The sequence below is a fragment of the Dipteris shenzhenensis genome, chromosome 5 (genome assembly GCF_047967505.1).
Source record: "Dipteris shenzhenensis isolate YYH24624 ecotype China chromosome 5, Dip_SZ_1.0, whole genome shotgun sequence".
Lineage (NCBI taxonomy): Eukaryota > Viridiplantae > Streptophyta > Polypodiopsida > Gleicheniales > Dipteridaceae > Dipteris > Dipteris shenzhenensis.
The window spans coordinates 43038108-43061839 of NC_141600.1; the positions used below are offsets into that span (position 1 = coordinate 43038108).

Below are 23732 nucleotides of genomic sequence, written 5' to 3' on the forward strand. Positions count from 1 at the left end.
AGGAGAGATAGGAGCAGGACATTCAAGGGAGAGAGAGAAGCTAGAGTAGGAGTAGTAACTTCGGAGTGAAACAAACTTATAACATGCTTCCGCGGTGCTAGAGTTTGGACCTTCTAAAGGGGATTTTGCGTTTGAGCATGCGACTTACAAAATTTTTGGCAAATGAGTGTAATTGGGAAGATGTACAACTTGGTGTGAGGTTTGTATGACACAGTTTGTTTCAACATTTGAGATGGAAAGACATCCAAATCTTCATTACAATTGCAAAGCACAAGAATTCTGCAATGCCAATCGATAAAAGTGCCATCAGTATTACATTGCAAAGTAGAAATCCGCCTAGAGTGCAGATGTGTTAAAGCAACAACATGGACTTACATAGCAAAATCTTAGATCCCATACATGGGCACACATAACAATGCACAGCTAGTCTTCACACAACAAAAACTTTTATCTTACACATGAACACACATAACCATGCACAACTAGTCTTTAAAAGCCAGTATGAATTATTCCAAATCTACTACAACATCAGGGCTTTCTATATGCAACTTTTCAAAAAGAGTGGCATTTCTTGGCCACGACATCTCTCAAAAAGCTTTGCATAGCCAGCTTTTAGAAAAGACCACCAATTTTTGGTGAAATAGTTTTTTCCCCATTGATTTTACTCTCTCTCTCTCTCTCTCTCTCTCTCTCTCTCTCTCTCTCTCTCTCTCTCTCCCCTTTAGTGAGAGATGGAGTGTCACATCGAAAATGCACTTTGTTGTTTCTTCAATGAAGACCAATCTTTGTTGTTCCTTCAATGAAGACCAATCGAGAAATACGGAGACTAAGCAAACACACATTAACTTTGATCATAGAGTATGAATATTCAGCTGGAAATATGTAGCAAGGGTGAATTTTACACATGCATGTGGACGCGAAATAACACCTAAAAATTGCTCCTCTTCTTTGTTTTCTTCTTCTTCTTGTTACGGTTAGCAAGAGGAGGGGAAGGATGGTTGTTAAATTTCTTCTTGTTGGCGGTGCTATTGTTCTTGTGGTTGATGATGATGATGTTGTTGTTGTTGTTGTTGGCATCATCATCTTCTTTTTCATGTGCTGGAGCTTCACAAAGCTCAACAGCACAAGCAGAAGAAGAAGAAGAAGCAGCAGCAGCAGCAGCAATGGCTGCTTCTTCTTGCCTTGCACCATCAGCCTCCTCAGGACGTAGCAGCAGATCCTTCAGATTTCTGCCATCTCTTTGCACCTCCACCACCCTCACCATCATCCCTTCATAATCACCGCAGTCGCAGCAGCAGCAGCAGCCTCCTCCTTCCTCACTCCTCCTCATCATCACCACTCCATCCCCCACTTTCCCCATGCCTCTCGCCATTGCCTTCCCCATCACCCCCCGGTTGCACCCCCCCTGCCTCGCACATGCTCCTTGCACCTCCCGCAGAAAGGATTCCGGCAACGCATTCCGCACACGAACATTGCTCTCCATCGTGACTTTTAGACAAATGAATGTGTAGTTTTGCACCTTCGGACATAGCCTTGAATTCAAACAACACACCAGCAACACCACAACCAGCCTCAGAACCAGACTCGGTAAGTCTCCACACCCCGTCGCTTGCATCCAAACCTCTGTTTCTTGCATTTTATGCAGTAGTTCGAACGCCATAGATCCCGCTCTGTGTAGAAACCCTAACAATTCCTCCCTCTTCTCAGACTGCTGCTGCGAAACCATTATCCGTTGCATGATCGCTTGCCCTTGGTCTCCGCTCATGAAATCCGCTGCCAGCGTCAATGGCAGAAGCATTCCGTGAAGAAACGTCGTGCAAGCGACCGCCATCACCGTTGCTTTCTCCAGAAGTGCCACAAACACGAACGGGCTCACGTACCCCTTCACGTGCCTCCAATCCAATGCGTACACTTCCACCAGGTTCCGCCCGAATTTGATGACGTAATCTAAGATGCACGACTCCGTCTCGGGATCTTTGATTATCTGCAACATTGATCGACCCACAGGGCTTTCCTTCCAATTTCTACTCAGAAATGGGAAAATCATCTGCAACTTTCCAAGTTCTTCATGTGTTAAGCGTCTTGTCTGTTTTTCAGCCATCTGCCGGGCAGCATTCTCAAGAACAGCAACAACCTTTGGTTGCTGTCGGAGCTCCATCACGCGAAACATATGCTGCACTGACCTCGCTCGAGGGAAGACAAGGGCTATCACTCGCAATCGCAAGTCCTCTGCAAACTCAGATGCTGCTTTATCTGATATTTCAGCAAGGTCGAGAAGAAATTTAGCATTTTCTATTCCGCCATTGGATTCTGAAGTTTTGAAAAAATCACAGCAAGTCTTCATTCGCCCCTTGAGTGATTCCAGAGTCTGCTCTTTTATGCATTTCAACTGTTCCTGCCAAAACTCTGCTGCTCTTCTTGCAAATTTCACATGCGTCAGCTGTGCCTTTTTACCTTCCATTCTCGACAAACCGCTTTTGCAGTTTCTAATCCAGTATGCTTCCATGTCAGGTACAACACAATGACCTAGATTCTCAGCATTGGTAACGCCAAAATAATGATAAGCACATTCTAGGAATTGCTCATCTTCCCCACACACACTACGCTTGTGAAGCCGTTCAAGCGCCTCTGTTAAGCCCAGGATCTTGTTTTCCAACTCCAGCCAAAGATTATATATTTGTTGGCACCATGCGACAAACCCATCTAACCTGAAAGCCCTCTTTTGCATATCTTCTCCTTCTTTCATGTAGACATCCAAGGCTCTTCTAGATGCGATAATCTCAATTCGTGTCTTCTTATGATGTCTTGCTGTCTCGATGATACTTCTCAGTTCATCAAGATCATCCAGGTTTCCGTTAAGCATCCGTATTTCCAGTTCCCAATCATGGCACATGTCAGTGCACAAGTTGTCAGCCTTTGCCATGGCTATCATGCTCTCTACTTTCTGAATAAGCACGAATGAGTTTGAGGATGCTTTACAAGGCCAGCCTTTTTTCCCCTTTCCCCAGAAAATATCTCTATTTATAATGGATAGGATTTTTTTTATTGCACAGCTCCTATCACTGATTTTCTCCAGTAGAGCAGCTGCCTGGATAAAATCGCCTGTGACCTCTGCTAACTCTGCTGCCTCTAAGAAGTATCCTTCACTCTCCTCAATTTCCATAAGTTCTTTGATGTAGCCATTACTTTTCAAAAACTTTCTCTTCAAGAAAATATTTGAGAACGTGTTGACAAACTTTAGCATTTGGGGGATATTCTTTTGTTGCTGATAAAAGGTTGCACACTTTCCAAGGTAATCGTCCTTAGCCTCCTCCAAATTGTCTTCATTAACCTTGTCTACGTTGCTTGATTTCATGCTTGAGGGCTTACATGACTTGTTGTGACTGTCATCATTCTGCCACTGCTCAATAAAACTCAATCCTGTCTGCAAGTTGTTTCCCTTCAGGCATGCATTCAAGCATTTTTTGAAGCATCTGCCTTGTGAATATGCATAAGCTGCTTTCATCCAGTCTTTTCCTTCACAAAAACAGTCTCCGGCACTTTCAAATCTTGGCGGTCTACAGTTTTTATAGTATGTCTGCCCTGTTTATCAAGTTCCATTACAGCCCACGGTCATGCAATTGGATCTTTGTTTAACAAAGATCCACTACGCTTGTGCTATATATATTTTTACAAAATTGCAACCTTAAACATTTTCTCATTTTTAAAAAACCAGTGACCAATGTGCATGAAGCAGAGGTGGTGGTCCCGTTGCCTCTACGATGTTGAAATCACAGCATTGCAGATCTTACTAGTGAAAGGCAAACACTATTGACAGCAAATAATCTGTCTCAACTTGAAAGTAAAAGATGTGTTATTATAATAAGCAAATACTCCACAGAACATCTATTGAACATATGGTGACAGATAATTACTCTCTGAACAGCAGTTTGTGTTGATTGTATCAGGATAAGATAAGATGTTTACCAGCTTCAAGGAAATCTCCGCATTTTACAAAACATTTTGCAGCTTTATCTGCAAGCTCTGTAGCAGCTTTACCAGTTGCCTCCAAAGACAAAAACATATTGGCTGCCTCTCTCAGGCAGATTTGTGCTGCTTGCTTGTCCCTTGCAAGTTGCGTTTCACCAGTGTGGAGAAGGCGTGCTGCTTTAGCAAGCTGAGCATTAAATACATCTCCTGCCTTTTCAAAGCTTAGAATAGCCATCTCATACTGGTGACTATTCATCAACTGTATCAATCAGAAGACACATATATTAGCTCTAAGACACTGATCTCAGTATTTGAAAGTAACTTATTAGATGATTTATCTATAGGCATTTGTGAAAGCTGGACCAAGAAAGAGAGAAGATTGAGGCTGACCCTTATTCCAGTATTTCTCCAATCCTCCTTACTGCTGATGACTTGCATTGATGAAATCAATGATTCATCGAGGGTCTTCACTTGGACTAGCTCAGATTTTAGCCAGTAATCAAGGATGGGTTTACAAAACTCTGGTTCCTCCTCATATATCCACAGTCGTTGGCGTGCTCTAGTCACAGCTACATACAAATGTTTAAGTTCACTACAGAGTAACCTATGTCTGTTTTCATCAAATTCAGGATGGGAATGCTTTTGGGCCTTAGCATTACTGGTCCCATTCTGAGACATATAATGATACACAACTCTCCATTTTTGTTGCAATGGTGAATCTGTGAAGAAGTTATACAAAAGAACGTCCTGCAACCATTGAAAATGAGACAAGATTGCAAAACACTCCGTGTGTGTGTGTGTGTGTGTGTGTGTGTGTGTGTGCAGAAAAATCAAAAGCAGTGGGAAAACACCTCTTAAGATGATACATCCAAGTCATCATGATGACAAGCATCATAAAGAGATTGCTTTTCTCATTGTAAAAACTTTTTCTTGATATAAATACAGTGGTTTCACACAAAAAAATGTGTGTGTGTGTGTGTATGTGCCCCCCCCCCCGCCCAACCCCGGTATTCCACGGAAAAAAAAAAGTATGTGCCCTCCCACCCTTTCCACCCCAAAGAAAATTAAACCATACCACCTCCAATGCCCTATTAGATTCCCTCAGTGCTCAAGCCTCACATTGTGATTTTCAGACCAACAGCATCCAATTTATCTTATTGATCATCTCTATGCAATATTGTATTGTGTTGGGTCCCGTTGACATGATTTCTTGACAAGCCTGTTTTCCATGCTCATATGTTTGCTCATGTGTCGGTAACTATGCTAATGTGAATGCATTTATGCTAATATTTGTGAAAGTTTTTCTTAGAGAAAGTATATCCATATAACTCATTCCATTCAAAGGATCATGGTGACCCATCCTGGAAAGTCACCACCTATAGCAGATTTAGCTAAGATAGCAGTTAACCCAACTAACCTAGGTAGACAAACCATGGTTAACATTATATCCATCCCTACCCATTTGCTGACAAAATTACATTCAAGGCAACATGTTCCTGGTATGGGGACAAATATCTCAGCCAGGCATTAGATAAGGATGGTCTTGTAAATTCGGACTCGTACATTCAAGGCAACCTGTTTAATGGTGAGGAGACGAATATCGCAGTGAGGCATGAGATAAGAATGTGCTTGTAATAGATTTGTACTAGCTCTTCCACTTGATTTTATATTCCAAGTAGACTTGTTGGAAGAATGTGATCCTGAGATCCCAAAGCACACTTGTGGAAGTTAACAATATGGCTCTCTTAAATCTTTGTCCATAGGTAGCAACTCCATAAGTACTCACTTTTTGAGATCCAGAGGGGCACACCTCCGGCCTGTACCTTAGAGTAAGAGCCTCTGTTGTGAGTGTGCCCACCGAGCGTGAGGATAGACTAGCTTCTTTGTTTGTGCGGGCACTAGATGTCGCTTCCTGGGTTTTTGCCGCAGCCATTCGGAGGATTTCTGCAGCCACACGGGGCAAGGGACTGGGAGCACGACAGCACGTCGAGATACAGTATTACTATGTTCATGAGAAGATCCAGGAGGGAGCCATCTTTCTAGTCTTCTGCCTACTACCGACAACACTGCAGATCTATTCACCAAGCTCCTTCCCCAGCAGTTGCTTCATGCTGCCTTGCCTTGATGGTACAGCCAGTAGCTGAGAGGGGGCATGAGATCTAGAGGGGGACACCTCTTGCCTGTACCTCTATTGTGGGTATACCCGCCCACGTGAAGATAGACTAGTTTTGGGCACTAGAGGTCACTTCCTGCCTCTTCGCTGCAGCCATTCGAGGATTTCTTGAGCCACACGAGGCAGGGGACTGGGAGCAGGACTAGGGCCACAATCGGCCATGGGTTGGCCCACATGGCCGACTATAGGTCCACCTGTTTGAGGCTGAGCCGACCCCCTATCGGGGGTCAGCCCTCTCGTATTTATAGGGTCCCCCACTCTTTTGCTGGGCACCTCATCTTGTGCCCAGCCCCTTGCCTGCTGCCTCCTGCTCCCTCCTCCAGCCTTGGCGCACCTTTGTCTTGCTCTTGCGTGCCATCTAGCATCCAGCCTTTGCTCCAGCAGCATCCTCCAGCTTTGCGCACCTCTTCCAGCCCTCTAGCCCTCTTCATCTGCTGTCTATCAGCCCCAGCCTTAGTGCACCCCTGTACCCAATCTTTGTTTTCCGCCACTTTCTGGGTGGTTGTAGTCGCGTTTGTGCTCCAGCAGATCTGGGGCTGTTACACAGTAGATTGGTTCAGGCCCTTCAGTGGATCTCTTCTTCTTTCTCCCTCTTTCACATTCAGTTCTGTTCTCAGTTTACACTGCATGCTTTGACATCAATTGCCCTAACCACCATGGGCTTTGATGACTGACACATGGAATACATCTTCTATCTTGGAAGAATGAAGTAGTGGGTAGATCTGACCAGTAAGCTACTTCTCTGAGACACTCATGTGCAATTTTTTTGCTTTGCTTGAGCCTCCTACATGTTCTTCTTTGCTGATTGCAAGAGGATATCCATCTTCTCTACATCATTCCTAACTTGGTGATGTTGTGCATGCATGCTACAAAGATGGAAGGAATCTTGCTTTTACAGCAGCCATATAGGGCATTGAATGGACTAAGTTTGATAGACAAATGCTTGGTGCTAGCAAATTCTACAAGTCCGTGCACCATCAGGGATGACATGCAGTGCTAGGGGTGAGGGAAGTCCCCTAGTCTGAGAACAACTCTTGTGAAGTTGCCCCATGAATACATCTCCCTCACTAACAATCACCTGTGAAAAAGCCATGTATTTGAACGCATGATCAATGAATTGCTGGGAATACTGAATTTGGTATCTTGGTTGGGATGAAGTGAGCTTATTTGGTCAGCGAATCAACCATCAGGTGCATACGATCCCATCCTTTGTTAGTAAAAGGCAAGCATTGTGATGTGAGTTCCCTTCCAGATTTGGTAATGGCTGCATCAAGCCCACAGGCAGTTGGTTGCCTACGTTATTAAATTGACAAGGTGAGCATTATGAGACATACTTAACATCTCTCCATGTCCCTTACCAGAAAAGAACTTTGCTCCACTCTCTCATAGATTTTGTAATACCCAATGTCCTGCCATGGGTGAGGAGTGCATATCCTTAGTACCGATGTCTTGTATACTGAATCCGAAATCAACAAACCACAAGAAATGATTGTGCAACTTGCAATTTCTGTTTTTCTGACAAGTGATCCTGCAAATTTGCTGCTGCCTTAGAATTTGGTATATTTTTATTTTGAATATTAATTCTGATAGATGATGGTGCCAGAGCATGCAACAGAAATTGTAAACAGAACTGAATGTGAAACAGAAGAGAAGAAGAGAGAAGGTGCACTGATAGAGCCTGAACAGATCTGCTGTAAAATGACCCCGAATTTGGAGCACAAAAGTGAGTACAACCACCCAGCAAGTGGGGGAAACCAACCACTGGATTACAAGGGTGCATTGGGGCCGATGAGGGAAGCTGAAAGGGTTTTTGCATTAGTGAAGCTATGAGCTCCACCATTGTCCATTGCTCTACCATTAATCTTCCCTTTTAATACAAGGGTATGTGCAGTACGGGTTCCCATTGAGAAGCACGGAGTACGGGAGGTCCCACTCCCTCGCCTCCTAGCCATGCATGCCTCCTCTCAAAAGAGCCGGTGGGATCTGAAGGAGATGCTACAACAACAACTATTATATGCCATGGACTTTGGGTGTAACCCTTTGCTTGTGGAATTATTCCTCCCCTCTACCCACGTGTCAAATATCAGCTGCTCCTTTGCCTCAGCCACAATAAACTGCCTCCACACAAGCGAGGGGTGAAGGCCACCACCTCCAACAATTAGAGCATGTGGGGAGTCTATAATTGAGCATGCATCCCCAAACTACTCCCCTCATTAGCAGGAGTGTTAGCCTCAACATAGTGATGGGATGAAGTAACACACCACTCATTTAAATTTTGAGGTATGTGTGCATGTTATTCACTACAATTCCGACATGGTGAAAAGGAAAAGGTCTAGCACCTGTAGAGCTAAGTTTTCCTACATGTGCCTCATTGGAACCCTCGTGAGTGGTCTTTAAAACATTGTGTTATCAACCAGCTCCTCTTCTTTGTCAGATAACTCAATAATCATTGTGACCTCAGCTATCCCACATCTTGCAAATTCCCATGTGTTTCAAATACCACTTTTGTGTAAGAAAAAATTGATGCAACGGATCCAAGCTCTCTCACCAACAAAGTATCAAGAATGGAAACTAAATAGAGTTCCAATTCAAGAAATACCAAGATAACAGTTTAATGTTTCAACTCTAGGAGCGCATCCCTAAAGGGCTTGTTGCTCTGATACAAGACCATGTTGGCAAACCATGGTTGTTAAGACACTTAAGACATGTGTCTTATCTTAAGACACCTTTAGACACTCTTGTTTTTTTTTTTTTTTTTTTTTGTGGGTGGGGAGTAACAACACACATTGAGTTTGACTTAGCTATCATTGATGGTGACTTTGGATCTAGCAGTGGCAGTGACCTCATAGATTCAAATTAGGATGAATATTTAGAGATTTAAGTCTTGAGAGTCGAAAGCTTCCTTCCAATTATATGTATCGAAATGCAGTTTTCATTCATGTCACATGTGACAAGATTCAATTGTCAGTTTAAACCTTTTAGTACTCAAAACTTGCAAGCTCTTCGGTCGTGAGTCTTAACTTTAACTTTTAAGTCTTGAGTGACGAGTCTTGACTCTTAACTACATTGTACAAGTGCATTGTTTCTTCTTGCATTATTTAAGTGAAGCTTATTGTACTTCTAGAATCTAGCAGCTAGCTATGCTAGCAAGTTGTACATTTGTATACTTATACATATATTAATTAAATATTTATTATTATAACCACAATGGCGTGTCTTACATGTCTTATCTTTAAGACACTTTAGACACTCGTGTCTGAAGCGTGTCTAACGTGTCGTTTCTCAACGTGTCTTAAAACCATGTGACAAACAAACTACATAGCACATAGAACAATTGAATCTCATAACCGCAATAGTGAGACACAAAGAAGTTGCTCTTTCTTGCAAGAAGATCGACAACATGTTCAGCTATACTAGCCCACAATCTATACAGACTGCTCAACTTCAAAGGACTCATAGGAACTACTAATAAATCAACAACCCTCCTTATGGAAGTTGGCTTTGCATCAGCCATGCCCTTCGAAGAGTCTAAGAGACACAACCACCATAAGCAATCAAATCTTTGACTGAAGCTATCCACACGATCGTCTCGGTGTTTGGCTATCCATGTGTCTAGCCTCCATGTTGGAATTTCAACAACCCTATGTAGGCTTAGTCTCTAGAAAATTACAACAGTCCCCCCTTAAGCCAAGTAGGAGAGGTAAACAAAAATCTCATCCACACATGATCAATAAACTTTACCAAAACATCATCCACATAGGATTGGAAGAAAGAGGAGACCACTAAAAATAACTTGTTCACACAAAACATTAAAAAAACTTCACAATCGATCTTTTCTCACTACATGCCACATGCTTCAGCAAGGATATTGAGTGCATGTTTGCAGACTTGTCCCTTTCTCTTATTGTTGTTAGTCTTTGGCTTATTGAGCTGCCATGGCACAAAAGTCTTTCCCTTGAAGTTGTTTATGGTTAAATCTCCTTGATCCTATTCTCTCAGACAACCTAGTCATTCTCATGATTGTAAGACAAAAGCTCACAATTGTTTATGGTTGAATCTCGGATACCAATTGGAAGAAAATTTGATGCAATGGATGCAAACTCTCTCACTATCAAAAATGACAAAAGCTCACAATTGTTTATGGTTGAATCTCTGATACCAATTGGAAGAAAATTTGATGCAATGGATGCAAACTCTCTCACTATCAAAAATGATTGGAAGAAAATTTGATGCAATGGATGCAAACTCTCTCACTATCAAAAATGAAAACTAAGCAGAGATCCGATTCAAGGAATACCAAGATAGCAATTCAATGTTTCAACTCCAATAGCGCATCCCTTTTGGGCTTTACAAGACCAGGTTGACAAAACCTTCATAGCACTAAGAAAATAGAATAGAGAACAATTGAATCTCATAACCACAATAGTGACACACAAAGAAGCCCGGTCTTTCCTGCAAGAAGATGGACAACAAAATCAGCTATACAGTCGACAATCTATGTCAAAGGACTCATAGCAACTACTAATAAAATCGGCAACCCTCCTTATATAAGTTGGCTCTGCATCAGCTGTAAACCGCCATGCCCTTCAAAGCATCCCAAAAGACACAACCGCCATAAGCAATCGCATCTGTGCTTGAAGCTACCCATGTAAATTCCTCCCTGTTTGGATGTCCACACTTCCAAACTCCATGCTGGAATTTCGCCAACCGTACGCAGGCTTAGTCTCTAGATAGGTCCCCACTTAAGCCAAGTAGGGGAGGTAAACAAAAATCTCATCCACACAAGATCGATAAAGTTCACTAAAACATTATCCACATGGGATCATAAGAAAGAGGACACCACCAAGAACTTTTTGTTCACATAGAACAATAGAAAATTTCCACACAGGAAGAGCTTGCAACTTCAAAATAATCGATCTTTTTCTCAATGCAGTCCACATGCTTCAACAAGCATACCGAGTGCATGTTTGGAGACTTGTCTCTTTCTCTTATTGTTGTTACTCCTTGGCTTCTTGAGCTGCCATGACACAAGTATTTCCCTTGAAGTTGTTTATGGTTGAATCTCCTTGACCTATTCTCTCAGACAACCTTCTCGTCCTCATTATTGTAAGACAAAAGCTCACAAGCCCTCTCAAAAATCGGCTCTGATACCAATGGTAAGAAAAATTGATGCAACCTCTCTCACTCACAAAGTATCAAGAATGAAAGCTAAGCAAAGATTCGATTCAAGGAATACCAAGATAATAGTTAATGTTTCAACTCTAGGAGCGCATCCCTGCTGGGCTTGTTGCTCAGACACAAGATCCGTCCTAACAAACAACCTTCATAGCACTAAGAAAATAGAGCAAAGAACAATCGAATCTTATAGCTACAATAGTGACACATAAAGAAGCCGCTCTTTCTTGCAAGAAGATAGACAACAAGTTCAACTAACAATCTATACTAACTACCCAACTTCAAAAGACTCATAGCAACTACTAATAAAATTAGCGACCCTCACTTATGTAAGTCGGCTTTGCATCAGCCGTAAATTGCTATCCCTTCAAAGAGTTCCAAGAGACACAACGTTCATAAGCAATCTGAAGCTACCCACATAATTGCCTCATTATTTGGCGTGTCCAGGCTCCATGTTGGAATTTTGCCAACCCTATGAAGGCTTAGTCTCCAGAAAATTCACCGCATTTGAACCATAAGTCAGCTTTCCTAAGGTTGTATGGCTGGACATGAAAGCCCTCGATTTCGTTCACAAAGGCATGTTATTGCCTACAATTGTCGGATGGGGCTGGATGTCATTCATCTATCATGCCAAGTAGCCATTTTATGCTTCTAATTGGCCTTTCTAATACTTCTAAAAGTACCACCCATTGCATTATGTCCTAATAGCTACACTATTTTTTGTAATAATCCTTTCTCTTTCTTATGCTTTTTATTTGGGAGAGACTGAAATGAAATAATTATACAATTGATCCTTACAAGCATTGTAGCTTGGATGAAGGTATTATGGGCTCTTTCTTGATTACTTGGCTAGCACTAGAGAGTTTTATGAAACTCTAAAATCATGTGAAGCCATGTGGCACTTTCAAAGCTTGTTAAGTCAACTGACCTATTATTAGCTAGCCACTTACAATAGCCCATATAGTTAAGGAATTGGCCCATATACTAAGGAGCTGGCCAAGCATTCTAGTGTTTCCGTGGGAAGCTGCATTGGCCCTGGAAGTGGTCTGTCGATATACCTTTGCCGCTTCAACGTCCATCCCTCAACGTAATCCCCTCCATGTCTGGTCCCTTGTCACTCAGCCATGTCGATATATCTTCACCGCTTCAATGTCAATCCTTCAACATGAATCCCCTCTCCGTCAATCCCTTCTGGTTCCTCGTCACTCAGCCATGACGATCCTGCTTTCAGGTTTCAAGCACCAAGCACCATCTGCTGCCCTTCGGTCTAAACGAAAGAGTGACACTTTGCTCTTCTGTCAGGAGAAATCTTTCAAGTCACACTTGTTCACTTTCCCCTCATCTGCAATGAAATTTGATGCTTTGGAGTCCCCGTGTGCTGATTCTGTAAGGTCTTTTCCTTCTTTGTCGGTGCTTCTTCGCACATTGCCTCGAGATCCGGTTTTTCATTCCTTGTGTGAAGCACACCAGCGGGGTTTCTGTATATATTTCATGGGCAGGGTTTTGAAAGAGCATTAGAGGTCACAGGGGATGCAGTTGGTATTTCGCGCTTCATCTTTCTTGGAAAGGGTTCTACTATGCTGAGTACGCCACTTTGTTTGATGTGTTACACTCTCTTCTTTCCAGAGGTGCCATTATGGCTCGTGGTCTACTGGCTCATGTCATGCTATGGGATTCCCGTTTTGATCCGGCAATGGAATTTCTCTCTTTCTGTCTTGTGTGGATCACTCTAAAATCCCTCCCAGTACATCTTTTTGCTCACTTGCATGCTATTGCAGCACTCCTGAGCAGAGTTTTGTATGCTCTGCAAGAACGATATCTCGTGCAGAGCAGGGATGTGCGTCTTTGTGTTCTTTGGGATCTGCAGCAGGCTATACCAGCTTATTTGGATCTTGACATGCAATTAGCCTCTCCTTATCAAATTCCTCTGCGCTTCTCTTTGTTCCCCAATGCTTGTTACAAATGCAGAAAGATTGGTCACTTGCTCGCCAGTGTTCTGAAGGAGCTTCATCGACTCGACCTGTTCATAATTTGGTTGCGTCTTCACCTATTACTTACTCTTCGAAACAACAATGGAGAAGGATAGATTCCTATGGTGCTTCTACTTGAGAAAGGAACTTCTATTAATGCTTGTAAAAAACGATCATACAAGTTGGCAAATACCATAAAGGTGCCAACCATGAAAATCAACGAAAAATTAAATGCTGCCTATCAGCAAGACACTCCTACTGCCAGAGGGATTCTCTATAACAGGGGCTAACAACTAGGGGGGTGGACTATGTAACAAGGGCTAACAACTAGGGTGGTGGACTATGTAACAGGGGCTAACAACTAGGGTGGTGGATTATACAACCATCTAATCTCCCTTGGGGTGATGTTGTAGAAAACACCTGCAGGCCAAGCCTTGCAAAAACATTCTCGTTGTGCGACGATAGCTCAAGAACCTGGAGAGCCTCGCTCCCAAATGGCTCGAAGCGTGAAGATGATGTCTTGTCATATGGCTACCAAGGTGGCTGATTGTGGAACATGGTGTTGGCCCATATCCCAGCTGCAGTGAGCAACCCAGATGTTCCATGCCGTAATGTTGGCTATTGTCTCTCACACGCTGTCCTTCGATAAGGAAGAGGTCGATGACTAGTGGAAGGGGTCACCTTCATGAAACTCAATGATGTGAATACACAGGCCCTGTATCCTGTATGCTGGAGAGACCAAGTCTCTCTGCGTGCCTTGAAGCATCGCCATGATTCGAAGGACTCCTTGCCATATCCTCTGTGCTGTTGGGCAGCTCCAAAGGCAGTGGGGGATCGTCTCCAAAGTTCCAATCGTGCATCTACAGCAGTTGCCATCCACCCACATGTGGTCCAACCAAGGGCCAACAGGAAGACCTCCATGCGCTATCATCCAAAAAAAGTAGGAGATCTTCCGCAATCGGAGACTGGACCAAAGGCGTGCCTAGAACTTGGATCTCACCTCTCGAGGTACCTACTGCACCGCCCAATGCCTCTCTCTCAACGGAGTCCAGGCTACCGCCTCCAATTGCAAGCGGCGTCCTATGCGTGTAGTATAAGAGAAGAAGGGCACCTCCTCCACTCTCTCTGAGTGGCCTACTCTGGACGGCCAGAACCACTCGCCTGGGTCCCACTGTACCTCACTAAGGGGACGATCCTCCCATAACCATAAGCGCTAGCGAGCTGCATCCAAATCTGAGATGCGAGAGGGGTCAATTGACCACGCCTTGTCCAGACGGCCCACTACTCTAACCCTCTGCCACCCTAACTGATCTAAGGCTCCATCCATCTCCGGATCTCCATCTGTCAAAGATTGCAAGAGTCCACCTGGACCCACACTGTAGAACCGGGCTCGACTGCAAATGGGAGGGAGGGGACATAGCTGAATCCGAAGAGGTACCCCTGTCCCTGAGAACTAGCCCAACCACTTTGCTTGTGTGAAACTCTGAAGGCCCACTCACCAAGACTCTGGGATAGGTGCCTCAATCTTTGTCATTCTCGGGCTCGCGCCCTGAAGATGTGAGAGGGTCTCTAATCGTACCTTTGCGTCAGCCGAGAGTCTCGCCCACGTCCTGAAAGATCATGCTGAACCTCTGTCCTAGCATGCGACCATCCTGATCCCGGACCTTGGGGTGCCAGATCAGAGGCAGAGGCTGTCGTGCAAACTCCTCAGAAGCAAACTAAGACCTCAAAAAATACCCTAGGGCCTCGGCCACAAAGAGGAATAAGAAAGGGGCAAGGGGGCATCCCTGCCGAATCAAGCGAGAAAGCAAAAAGGCCTCCCCCGTGTAGCCACCAATAAGTATCTAGCTCGAACTACCTGCATAAAGGGTTGAGACACCCCTGATCTAGCGATCCGAAAAGCCAAGCCTCTGCATGGTGCTCTCCAAGAAAGACCACTCCAATCTGTCATAGGCCTTCTCGAAATCCAAAACCAAAATCGTGAGAGGCTAAGACTCCTCTCTAGCCCAATCCAGTGCCTCCTAGAAAGTAAAGATGTTGTCCAGGATGCTACGCTCCTGGACAAAACCTGTCTACATGTCATGGATGATGTCCACTAGGTGAGGGCGAAGCCGCAAGCTCAAGACCTTGGCCAAGATCTTGTATGCAGTGTCAAGGAGAGTGATCGGTCTCCACTGCCTCAGGTCTGAGCGACCCCCCCCTTTCGGGATCAGGCATATCCAGCCACAACTCAGGGTCGAAGGGAGAGAGCTCGAGTCGAAGATCTCGTGAAAAGCCAAGTGGAGGGGGGTATGAATGCACTCCCAGAAGCACCTAAAGAAAGCCTGGGACAGCCCGTCCTCCCCGGGGTACTTTGACCACCTCCGGAACGTGATCCCAAACTGAATCTTGGGCTGCCAAAACCTGCGGGGACCCCACCTCGGCCTGGAACAAGCGCCAATAGAAATCGGACGTGCTCCTACTTCTTCTCTTGTCCATACTGCATGTTCTCCAGAACATCATTGGGATTCCACACGATAGGATGATAATTTGATGCAGGAAATGCCTACTTTTCAGTCTGTGTCTCTGGAGAATGATAAGGCTATGCATGATTCACAGATGCCTGCTATTGTTGAGACGAAGGATCGTTTGCATATGCCTATTTCAGCTTGTATTGATGAGGATCGGTCTGAGCCTGTTTCTCCATTGGATGAGTCTCAACAGTTTCGATCTATCATGGATGTTGGGGTGGATGCATGTGATTAGAAGCTTATGCCTTCTGAGGATACTAGTGTGGATGCATGTCATCAGTCACAAACTTCCTTTCCGATTGGGGTTGATACTATGGACGCTTCTGATGGATTGGATACAGCTGTCCAGCATACTTCTCAGATGTTGGATTCTAGTTCCTCCTCTGTATCAGGTGGTGCTTCTCCTACATTTGTGCTGGAGGATCTTCACCCTCTGATGCAAGCAGCTGTTGATCCTCTTATCCAAAAGTTCTGGATACCCGCATATGTGAAGAAAGCTCACAAGGGTCCGAAGAAAGTTTATTTTGATGATGGTTCTGGTAAGCCTCTACATTTGTTTTTAGCTCAGAATGGGATTGCTCTTCAGGATGCGGTCTTCATGTCCTTTCCTCCGACATCCTAGATCTTGTACTTACCTTTGACATCTTTGTTGGAAAAGTCACCTCCCCATCTGTGAGCCCCCAAATGAGGAGTGCATCAGGGAGGTGGACCAGGAAACGTCTGGATCAGAGAGAGGGCTGTCATATGGGCAGCATCTCAGAAGAAACAATGAAAGAAAAGTACCTGGCAGATTCAGGGCTTGTAGGCAACAGGCTGGAGCACCCAGTTGGCTGGAAGAATCACCTAGGGTGGCAGATCCAGGAGGGAGGCATAGTATGCATGCATCAGGCCTGGATCCAAGCAGGAACTGGGCTGAGATGAGGGCGATCAGGTCAGCAAGTCAAGGAGAGGCAGATGGCAGGCAGAGTGCAGACGGGAAACCCAGAAGAGGGGACAGCAGGGTCGGCCAGCAAGGCGTCTACAGGGGGAGGAAGTCAGGCACCAAAGTCGGCCAGATCTAGAGGGGGTCGGCCAGATTTGGCTTACCACCTCTGGGGCAGCAGACTGGGGCCTATAAAAGCCCCACTTTTGGTGGAACATTCAGTTTTGAGTCAGTTTTGGTGCAGTCTTCAGCCAAAGATAGGGTGACTTCAGGGAGAGCATAGACAGCAGTCTAGAGCAGATCTGGAGTGCATGTTTGGGCTGAAGGAGTAGCAGACTTTTGGGACAGATCTGGGGCAGATCTGGGAGCAGAAAGGAGCAGCAGCATCAGTACCATCTGGGCCTACTTTGGGAGGTGATTTGGGGACTGTTTGGGCAGCAGACTTAGCTTGCCAGTAGCACCCAACTTGGCTGTACTTCAGGACAGCAAGTTGGACAGATCTTGGTGTCTTTGGGCAGTGAGTTTACTGCAGCTCATCAGGTGCAACGCGAACTCTGGGATCTAGAGGTGCCAAGCACTTGGTAGAAGAACCAGTCGATATTGTACCTTGTCCTAGTTGTGGTTGCTTCTATACTTGCAGTTGTGCACTATACTTGCAGTTGTGCACTGTCTATTGACAATTTTGTTATGCATGTTTGTACATACAAATTAAAGAAGTTTTGATTCCCTCCCCCACCACTGCTGTGTGTTTAGTCCGAGCCCCACATCCTTTCCGCTGCATCGGCACGAGCTTTTCTAACAAACTTGGCATGTTTAATCCTGTCCTTTGGGCCAGGGTTACTCTTTTCATTTTTGTAACTTTTGTGGGTTTTTACCTCTTCTAAGGTTTCCCACTTGGTAATAAAAGATTTACGAAAAAAAAGTGTGTATAAGAGCATATATGGATACAAATTTCTACAGCGGGCATCAATGATGCTAGTGGGGATGTAGTCCCTATCATACATGATGGAGGTTTATTCTCTTGTGGAGGATTACCATGAGTGTCACGTGCACTACTACCTTCATTTCACCATGCCTTGACCTACACCTTGTGCCATACATGGTCAAAATACTAGTTATCTTCATACAAACCTTTCAAGGGCTCATAAAAATAAAAATGGATCTCCACGAAGCTCATAAAGTTCTTGAATCCAATCTACCTCAAAGCACATGCCACTATGTACTTCAAAATCAAAGTCGTACATCAACTCCAGCCAACACACTGACCTCTAAGGTCTAACACATTACATAGGTACTTCAAGGAAATGTTATTTACATGCATCACATAATTTTTTGCTATATAGATCATGTCTTCATCTTGTAAGTGCATTAACTACATATGGCACATGTGCATCCACTAGCCTCCAACTTGCAAAAGTCACGTGACTTTTGTCTTGGAATAAGGCATCTATTTCAACCACACGAAATTGTTAGATGTATGATTTGCAACATATGTGCAATAATTACTGCATGCTTCAAATCCTGGAAACATGCATTGCATCACATCATTCCACACAACATGTCATTTTCTAATACTTAGTGTCAAATCAGGCAGCGGAAATTGAACAGAGAATTGAATGTAAAAAGAAGAGAGAAAAGAGAGAGAGAGAGAGAGAGAGAGATGCACTTAAATGTTCGAAACATGGTGAAGGGAGAGAGAGAGAGAGAGAGAGTTAGGGTGTGAGGAAATAATGCTCAAATGAGGACATGAAGAAGGCTTTCATTCATTCATCAAGTATGACAAGACAAGTGAAGTACAAGTCTTATATAGGCTACTCACTCACACACTAGCACCTAGTGCATATGAAATAAGTCCCATGATGACACGTGGTACTCACACACATGAAATCACCTCGTACTACACACCAACACACTCTTTTTTTTTTTTTCAAGAATTAGACTTCTATGAAGTAAGAGAAAAAACCCGCGAGAGCAAGCTCTAAGCGAAATACATCATGAAATCATGAGGATAAATAAACCCCCTCAAAGTGAGGTGGAAAACAACCTAGGCTGAGGCTGAAAGTGCCACCTCAACCCTGTAGGAGTCTCAGAGAAGAAAGGAGAATCCTTACATTCCCTGAAGAAAGAAGCCCTCCTAGCTGAGGCTGCACGGGATTCTCCTTGCATACTCGTCCATACAGCCATCAAGGTATGTACAGTGTCTGTCCAGATATGTCTGTCCAGATACTAGCCAATGTGTGCGAGGGATGAACCTGAGTTCCCTCCAATGCCTCTGTGCATCTGGCTCTCCAGATATGCCAGGATGCTATGCTCGCTAGAATCTTCCAAGAGGTATCCACAAAGGCATGTACAGCTGCAAAAGGAAGGTGTGGTATCACATCCAACGAACAAGGCTGAACCTGATGACCTCGAATCGAGATGGCCCGAGAGGAGTCAAGTCTCTCATAGAATACCTGAGGCCCTGTAAGAGAAAGCCAAGCGACTGAGTCCCATGTCATAAAGAATGGGGAGTGGGCAAAGTGACTGAAAATCCTGGCTACCCCCATCCAAATCATCCTCGCCTGTCTGCAATCCCATAAGCAATTCTGAATAGTCTCCAAAGCAGAGAGGCAACGAGGGCAAGTAGGGTCGGCTCCGAACCTGGATCTCCAAAGGTTCACTGCAATCCCACCATGGATAGAAAGCCAAAAGAAGAGAGTGATCTTTTTATTCCTGTGGGATTTCCAGAGTCTCTTCCATAAGCACCTCTGCAAATCCGCAGTGATATCAAATGTCTCCCAATGAGAAACTCTGGAAGGTCTCCAACCTCTACTACTGAGCTGGAACCTCCTGGCATTACTGACCGTGTAACAAAAGAAGGAGATGCTCTTCTCTTGATGCCATGCGTCAATCCACTCCCACTTTCCAGGATCCCACTGCAAATACCTAATGGGAACACCAACACACTCTTTGGCTATGATATCTCCAACACCCCCCTTCAGAGCAAAGAGTGTGAGACCCAACACGCAAAGAGTAGACCGATGCCCCCTCCACCGCAATACTACAAAGAGCAAGTCCAACTATCCAACACCTCCCGTGTGATAGTGACTTCTCAGTCAGCTTGTGATCGGCAAGGGCAAACCATCACTCGTCATCCCCCCTTACTCTAAACTAGGGGTCAATACTATCAACCAAGTAAAAGACAATACATTCATTTTTGGGGGACAACCCAGGGCAAAGTACCTCTTATTGACTCCAAATACATTCAATTCAGAGGGACAACTCAAGGTTGAGAACCTTTATTCGACTCAACACAAACACATAGCATCATTGATGAGCATCTACCACCTCAGAGAGGGATAGAGCATGTAATATAGCAGATAAAGCTTACTCCTCAGGTCCAGTAGATGTGACGTATATATTCTCGAGCTTGTCCAGTGTCTCCTTGGCTGAAGTAGTGAGGTCAAGATGATGAAGTAGATTCTTCGCCAGCCTCAAACCAATAAGCGCTAGTGCCTTGTTATTCTTCTCATCCGAAGCTGAGACTTGTGTGGATTGATATTGTGTGCAGATTGAGGTAACAAACTCGCAGCACCAGTTGAAGAACTAGCAAGTATGGCGGCTAGGTGGCTGGTGATGCTCCAAATACAAACCCTAATCAAAACACAGCAAGAATATGCTTTGAAATGCAGAACTAAACCAGAGAAGGAGCTCTTGTGGGCGTTGTGACTGCTTGAATTGCTGCAGCAGGTCTGAGATATGCAAGGCAGCTTAGCAGGACAGCTCCAAATTCATGTAGCAGGTCACCAAGCTGAAAAATGGCTGGTGTGGGTGAAACACTCAATACTACTCTCTCGTCCTTTCTTCAAATCACGGGCAATCACAGGCGATGGCATCCGATTTTCGTCCCAGCCTCTATCTCATGGATTGCATGCACACAAGATACGTAATTCATTTTCTTCATGCCTATCCACAAGCCCACAAATCCCTAGATGGTTCCCTCTCGTCCTTTCTTCGAATCACGGGCAATCACAGGCGATGGCATCCGATTTTCCTCCCAGCCTCTATCTCATGGATTGCATGCACACAAGATACGTGATTCATTTTCTTCATGCCTATCCACAAGCCCACAAATCCCTAGATGGTTCCCTCTTGCCACATGTCATCATTTTAGACCTTTAGCTTGGTACACCATTTACCCCTCTCTTGGGGCACAATTAAAACATTTGCCCCTTGGCATTCTTACACATTTAGGTGCACCTAGGCCTGAGCACTCAGAACCACCTAGTCGATGCCAATACACCCTCACCTAGGACCTTGGCAGTTACTTCCCTTGACCATTTAATTTATGCACATGAAATATTACCAAAGTCGGTCCTCTAAGGAAAAATGCCCACCGATCTTTCCGAGGTCATGCTATCTCGGCTAGAGCATAACATTCCTTCCCTCTTCAAGCATCAGCGTCCTCGATGATGAAATCTGAGAACACTCTCCGTAACTGGTATACGGATTCCCAGGTAGCTTCTGACAGAGATAGACCATGCCATGCAACCAACACCGTGGGTATCTTCCGATTGCGCACTTGCATTGTTCCTCGGTCCAGGATTCCTGTTGGTCTGCGTCTTGCATTATCCTCTATCTCCTGAAACAAAACAACACCTTCGATTAGTGAGTCACCTGTATGCAAAAAATTCTTTATACGAGAAACATGAAACTCTGGGTGCACCTTACATCGTGGTAATCTAATTTATAGGCTACCTTGCCTATTCTTTTTAGAATTAACCATGGCCCACAATATCGAGGTGATAACTTAGCACACTCTCCTGCAGTCAAAGACTGCAGTCAAAGACTGCGAAGGAACTCTGAGAAAAACTTTCTCCTTAAATTCTCTAGCGGATCGATTTTCATCCGCATACGCCTTGGCTCTATCCATAGCTTGGCGGATGTTAGCTCTCGCAAGTGCTAGCATCTCCCGCATCTGAACCACAAAGTTCGCGGCACTAGGCACTTTCTGAGATATTCCAACTATAGTTGGATTCGCTGGCCTATAACCATAGTTCAGCTCAAACGGACTGAACCCCGTAGAGGAATGTTTTCTATCATTGTAGGCAAACTCTAACAATGGCAACCACCTGTCCCATGTATGTTGCCTCAATGACACATATGCTCTAAGCATATCCTCTAAAATTTGGTTGATTCTTTCCGTCTGACCATCCGTTTCTGGATGATCCCCACTACTCATTCCCAACTCAGTCCTTAGTGTCTCAAATACCGCAGTCCAAAAATGACCGGTAAATTTGACATCTCTGTCTGACACTATGGATTTGGGTAATCCATGCAGAGGAAATATATGTCTAATAAACAAATCTGCTACTTGCGGGGCACTAACAGACTCTCTAGTTGGAATGAAGTGAGCCATCTTGGTAAGACGATCAACCACCACAAGGATAGAATCATACCCACCTTGTGTCGTAGGCAATCCTACAATAAAGTCCATGGAAATGCTCTCCCACTTACTTAGTGGTATCTCCAAGGGCTGTAAAAGTTCGGGTGGCTTCACCCGCTCTGCCTTACTTACCTGACATGAAAAACAATGTATCACATATTCATGAATATGCTTTTTCATCTTTGGCCAAAAGAAATCTCGCTTCATGAGATCAAATGTCTTCTTGACACCTGGATGTCCCGCACATGGGCTATCATGGCACTGGCGAATAACCCTCTGCCGGAGGTCATTCTGGTTAGGTACAACTACCTTGCCATTTCTCTTTAGCATACCATCTTCCACAGTATATCTTGCATATACTTGGCCTTTTCTAGATGCCAGGTCATCTGTTTTCGTTTTCTCGAGAACAATCACACTAGCCTTAGGCCAAAGGCTATGGACAAACTCGTCCCTTTTCTGAGCTTCCTTTATCTCGGTCATTAGAGCACTCTCTAACACCGTGAAACTCATATTATGGACTATGTGCGACAACGCATCAGCCACCTTATTTTCCTTCCCTCTTCGGACCGCATGAGTTCTGCCTACCTAGCTTGGCGGCCACTCCAATCAGGCTGTTTGCAAAAATACTTTAAAGTATCGTGGTCAACATCCACGTAAAATTCTGCACCATACAAATAGTGCCTCCATGCCTTTAGAGCATGCACAACAACGTACAACTCTTTCTCATGAGTTGGCCAATTACGCTGAGAGGGAGAAAGCTTCTTGCTTTCAAAGGCTACTGGCCTTCCTTCTCGGAGGAGAACTGCTCCTACCGCAATGCCATTTGCATCAGTTTCAAGGAACAACGGTTTTTGGGGATCAACTATTTTTAACACCAGTCCTGAGACCACAGCTTGTTTTATGGTGTTAAAACTTTCTTGTTGATTCTGTCCCCATATAAAAGGTACTCAGTCAATGGCGATACTATTTCGGAATATCCTTTGATATGCCTTCGATAAAATTGGACAAATCCCAAGAATGATCGCAAAGCGGTCAAACTCTGAGGGATTGGCCAAGTCAGTATCGCAGCCACTTTCTTTGGATCCATTTCTACCCCCTCAGGAGTAATTATGAATCCTAAATATTCAAGTCTTACCATACACAGTATAGTTTTCTTTTTATTTACATATAGACTGGCTTTCCTCAAAGTACTGAACACTATTCTTAAGTGTTCGTGATGCTCAGTAATACTTTTACTGAATACCAGAATATCGTCAATAAAATGTACTACAAACTTTCCGATATACGGACGTAGTAAATCGTTCATAAGCATGATGAATGTAGCTGGAGCATTGGTAAGTCCAAAGGGCATTACCAAAAACTCATAATGTTCAAACCTGCTTCTAAAAGCGGTTTTATGCACATCCTCGGCTCTAATACGGATCTGATGGTAGCCACACTTAAGATCTATCTTATTGAAAATTACGGCCCCATGTAATGCATCTAGCAAATCATCGATCCAAGCCATCGGATACCTGTGCTTAATAGTGATATTATTCAATGCTCTGTAATCTATACAGAGACGAAAAGTATCATCTTTCTTCTTCTT

General features: G+C 44.2%; 1 protein-coding gene across 1 annotated transcript in view; it reads right to left on the reverse strand.

The window, feature by feature from the left end:
- Positions 1–928: 928 nt before the first annotated feature.
- The window catches only part of LOC147902056 (uncharacterized), a 33849-nt gene continuing 11045 nt past the window's right edge, over positions 929–23732 (reverse strand). Inside the window, exons 2-5 of the mRNA XM_087374411.1 lie at positions 4360–4716; positions 3967–4228; positions 1417–3582; positions 929–1269 (exon numbers count right to left, since the gene is read on the reverse strand). Of these exons, the coding sequence (XP_087230537.1) occupies positions 929–1269; positions 1417–3582; positions 3967–4228; positions 4360–4716 (3126 nt within the window). The remainder of the gene's footprint in view (positions 1270–1416; positions 3583–3966; positions 4229–4359; positions 4717–23732) is intronic.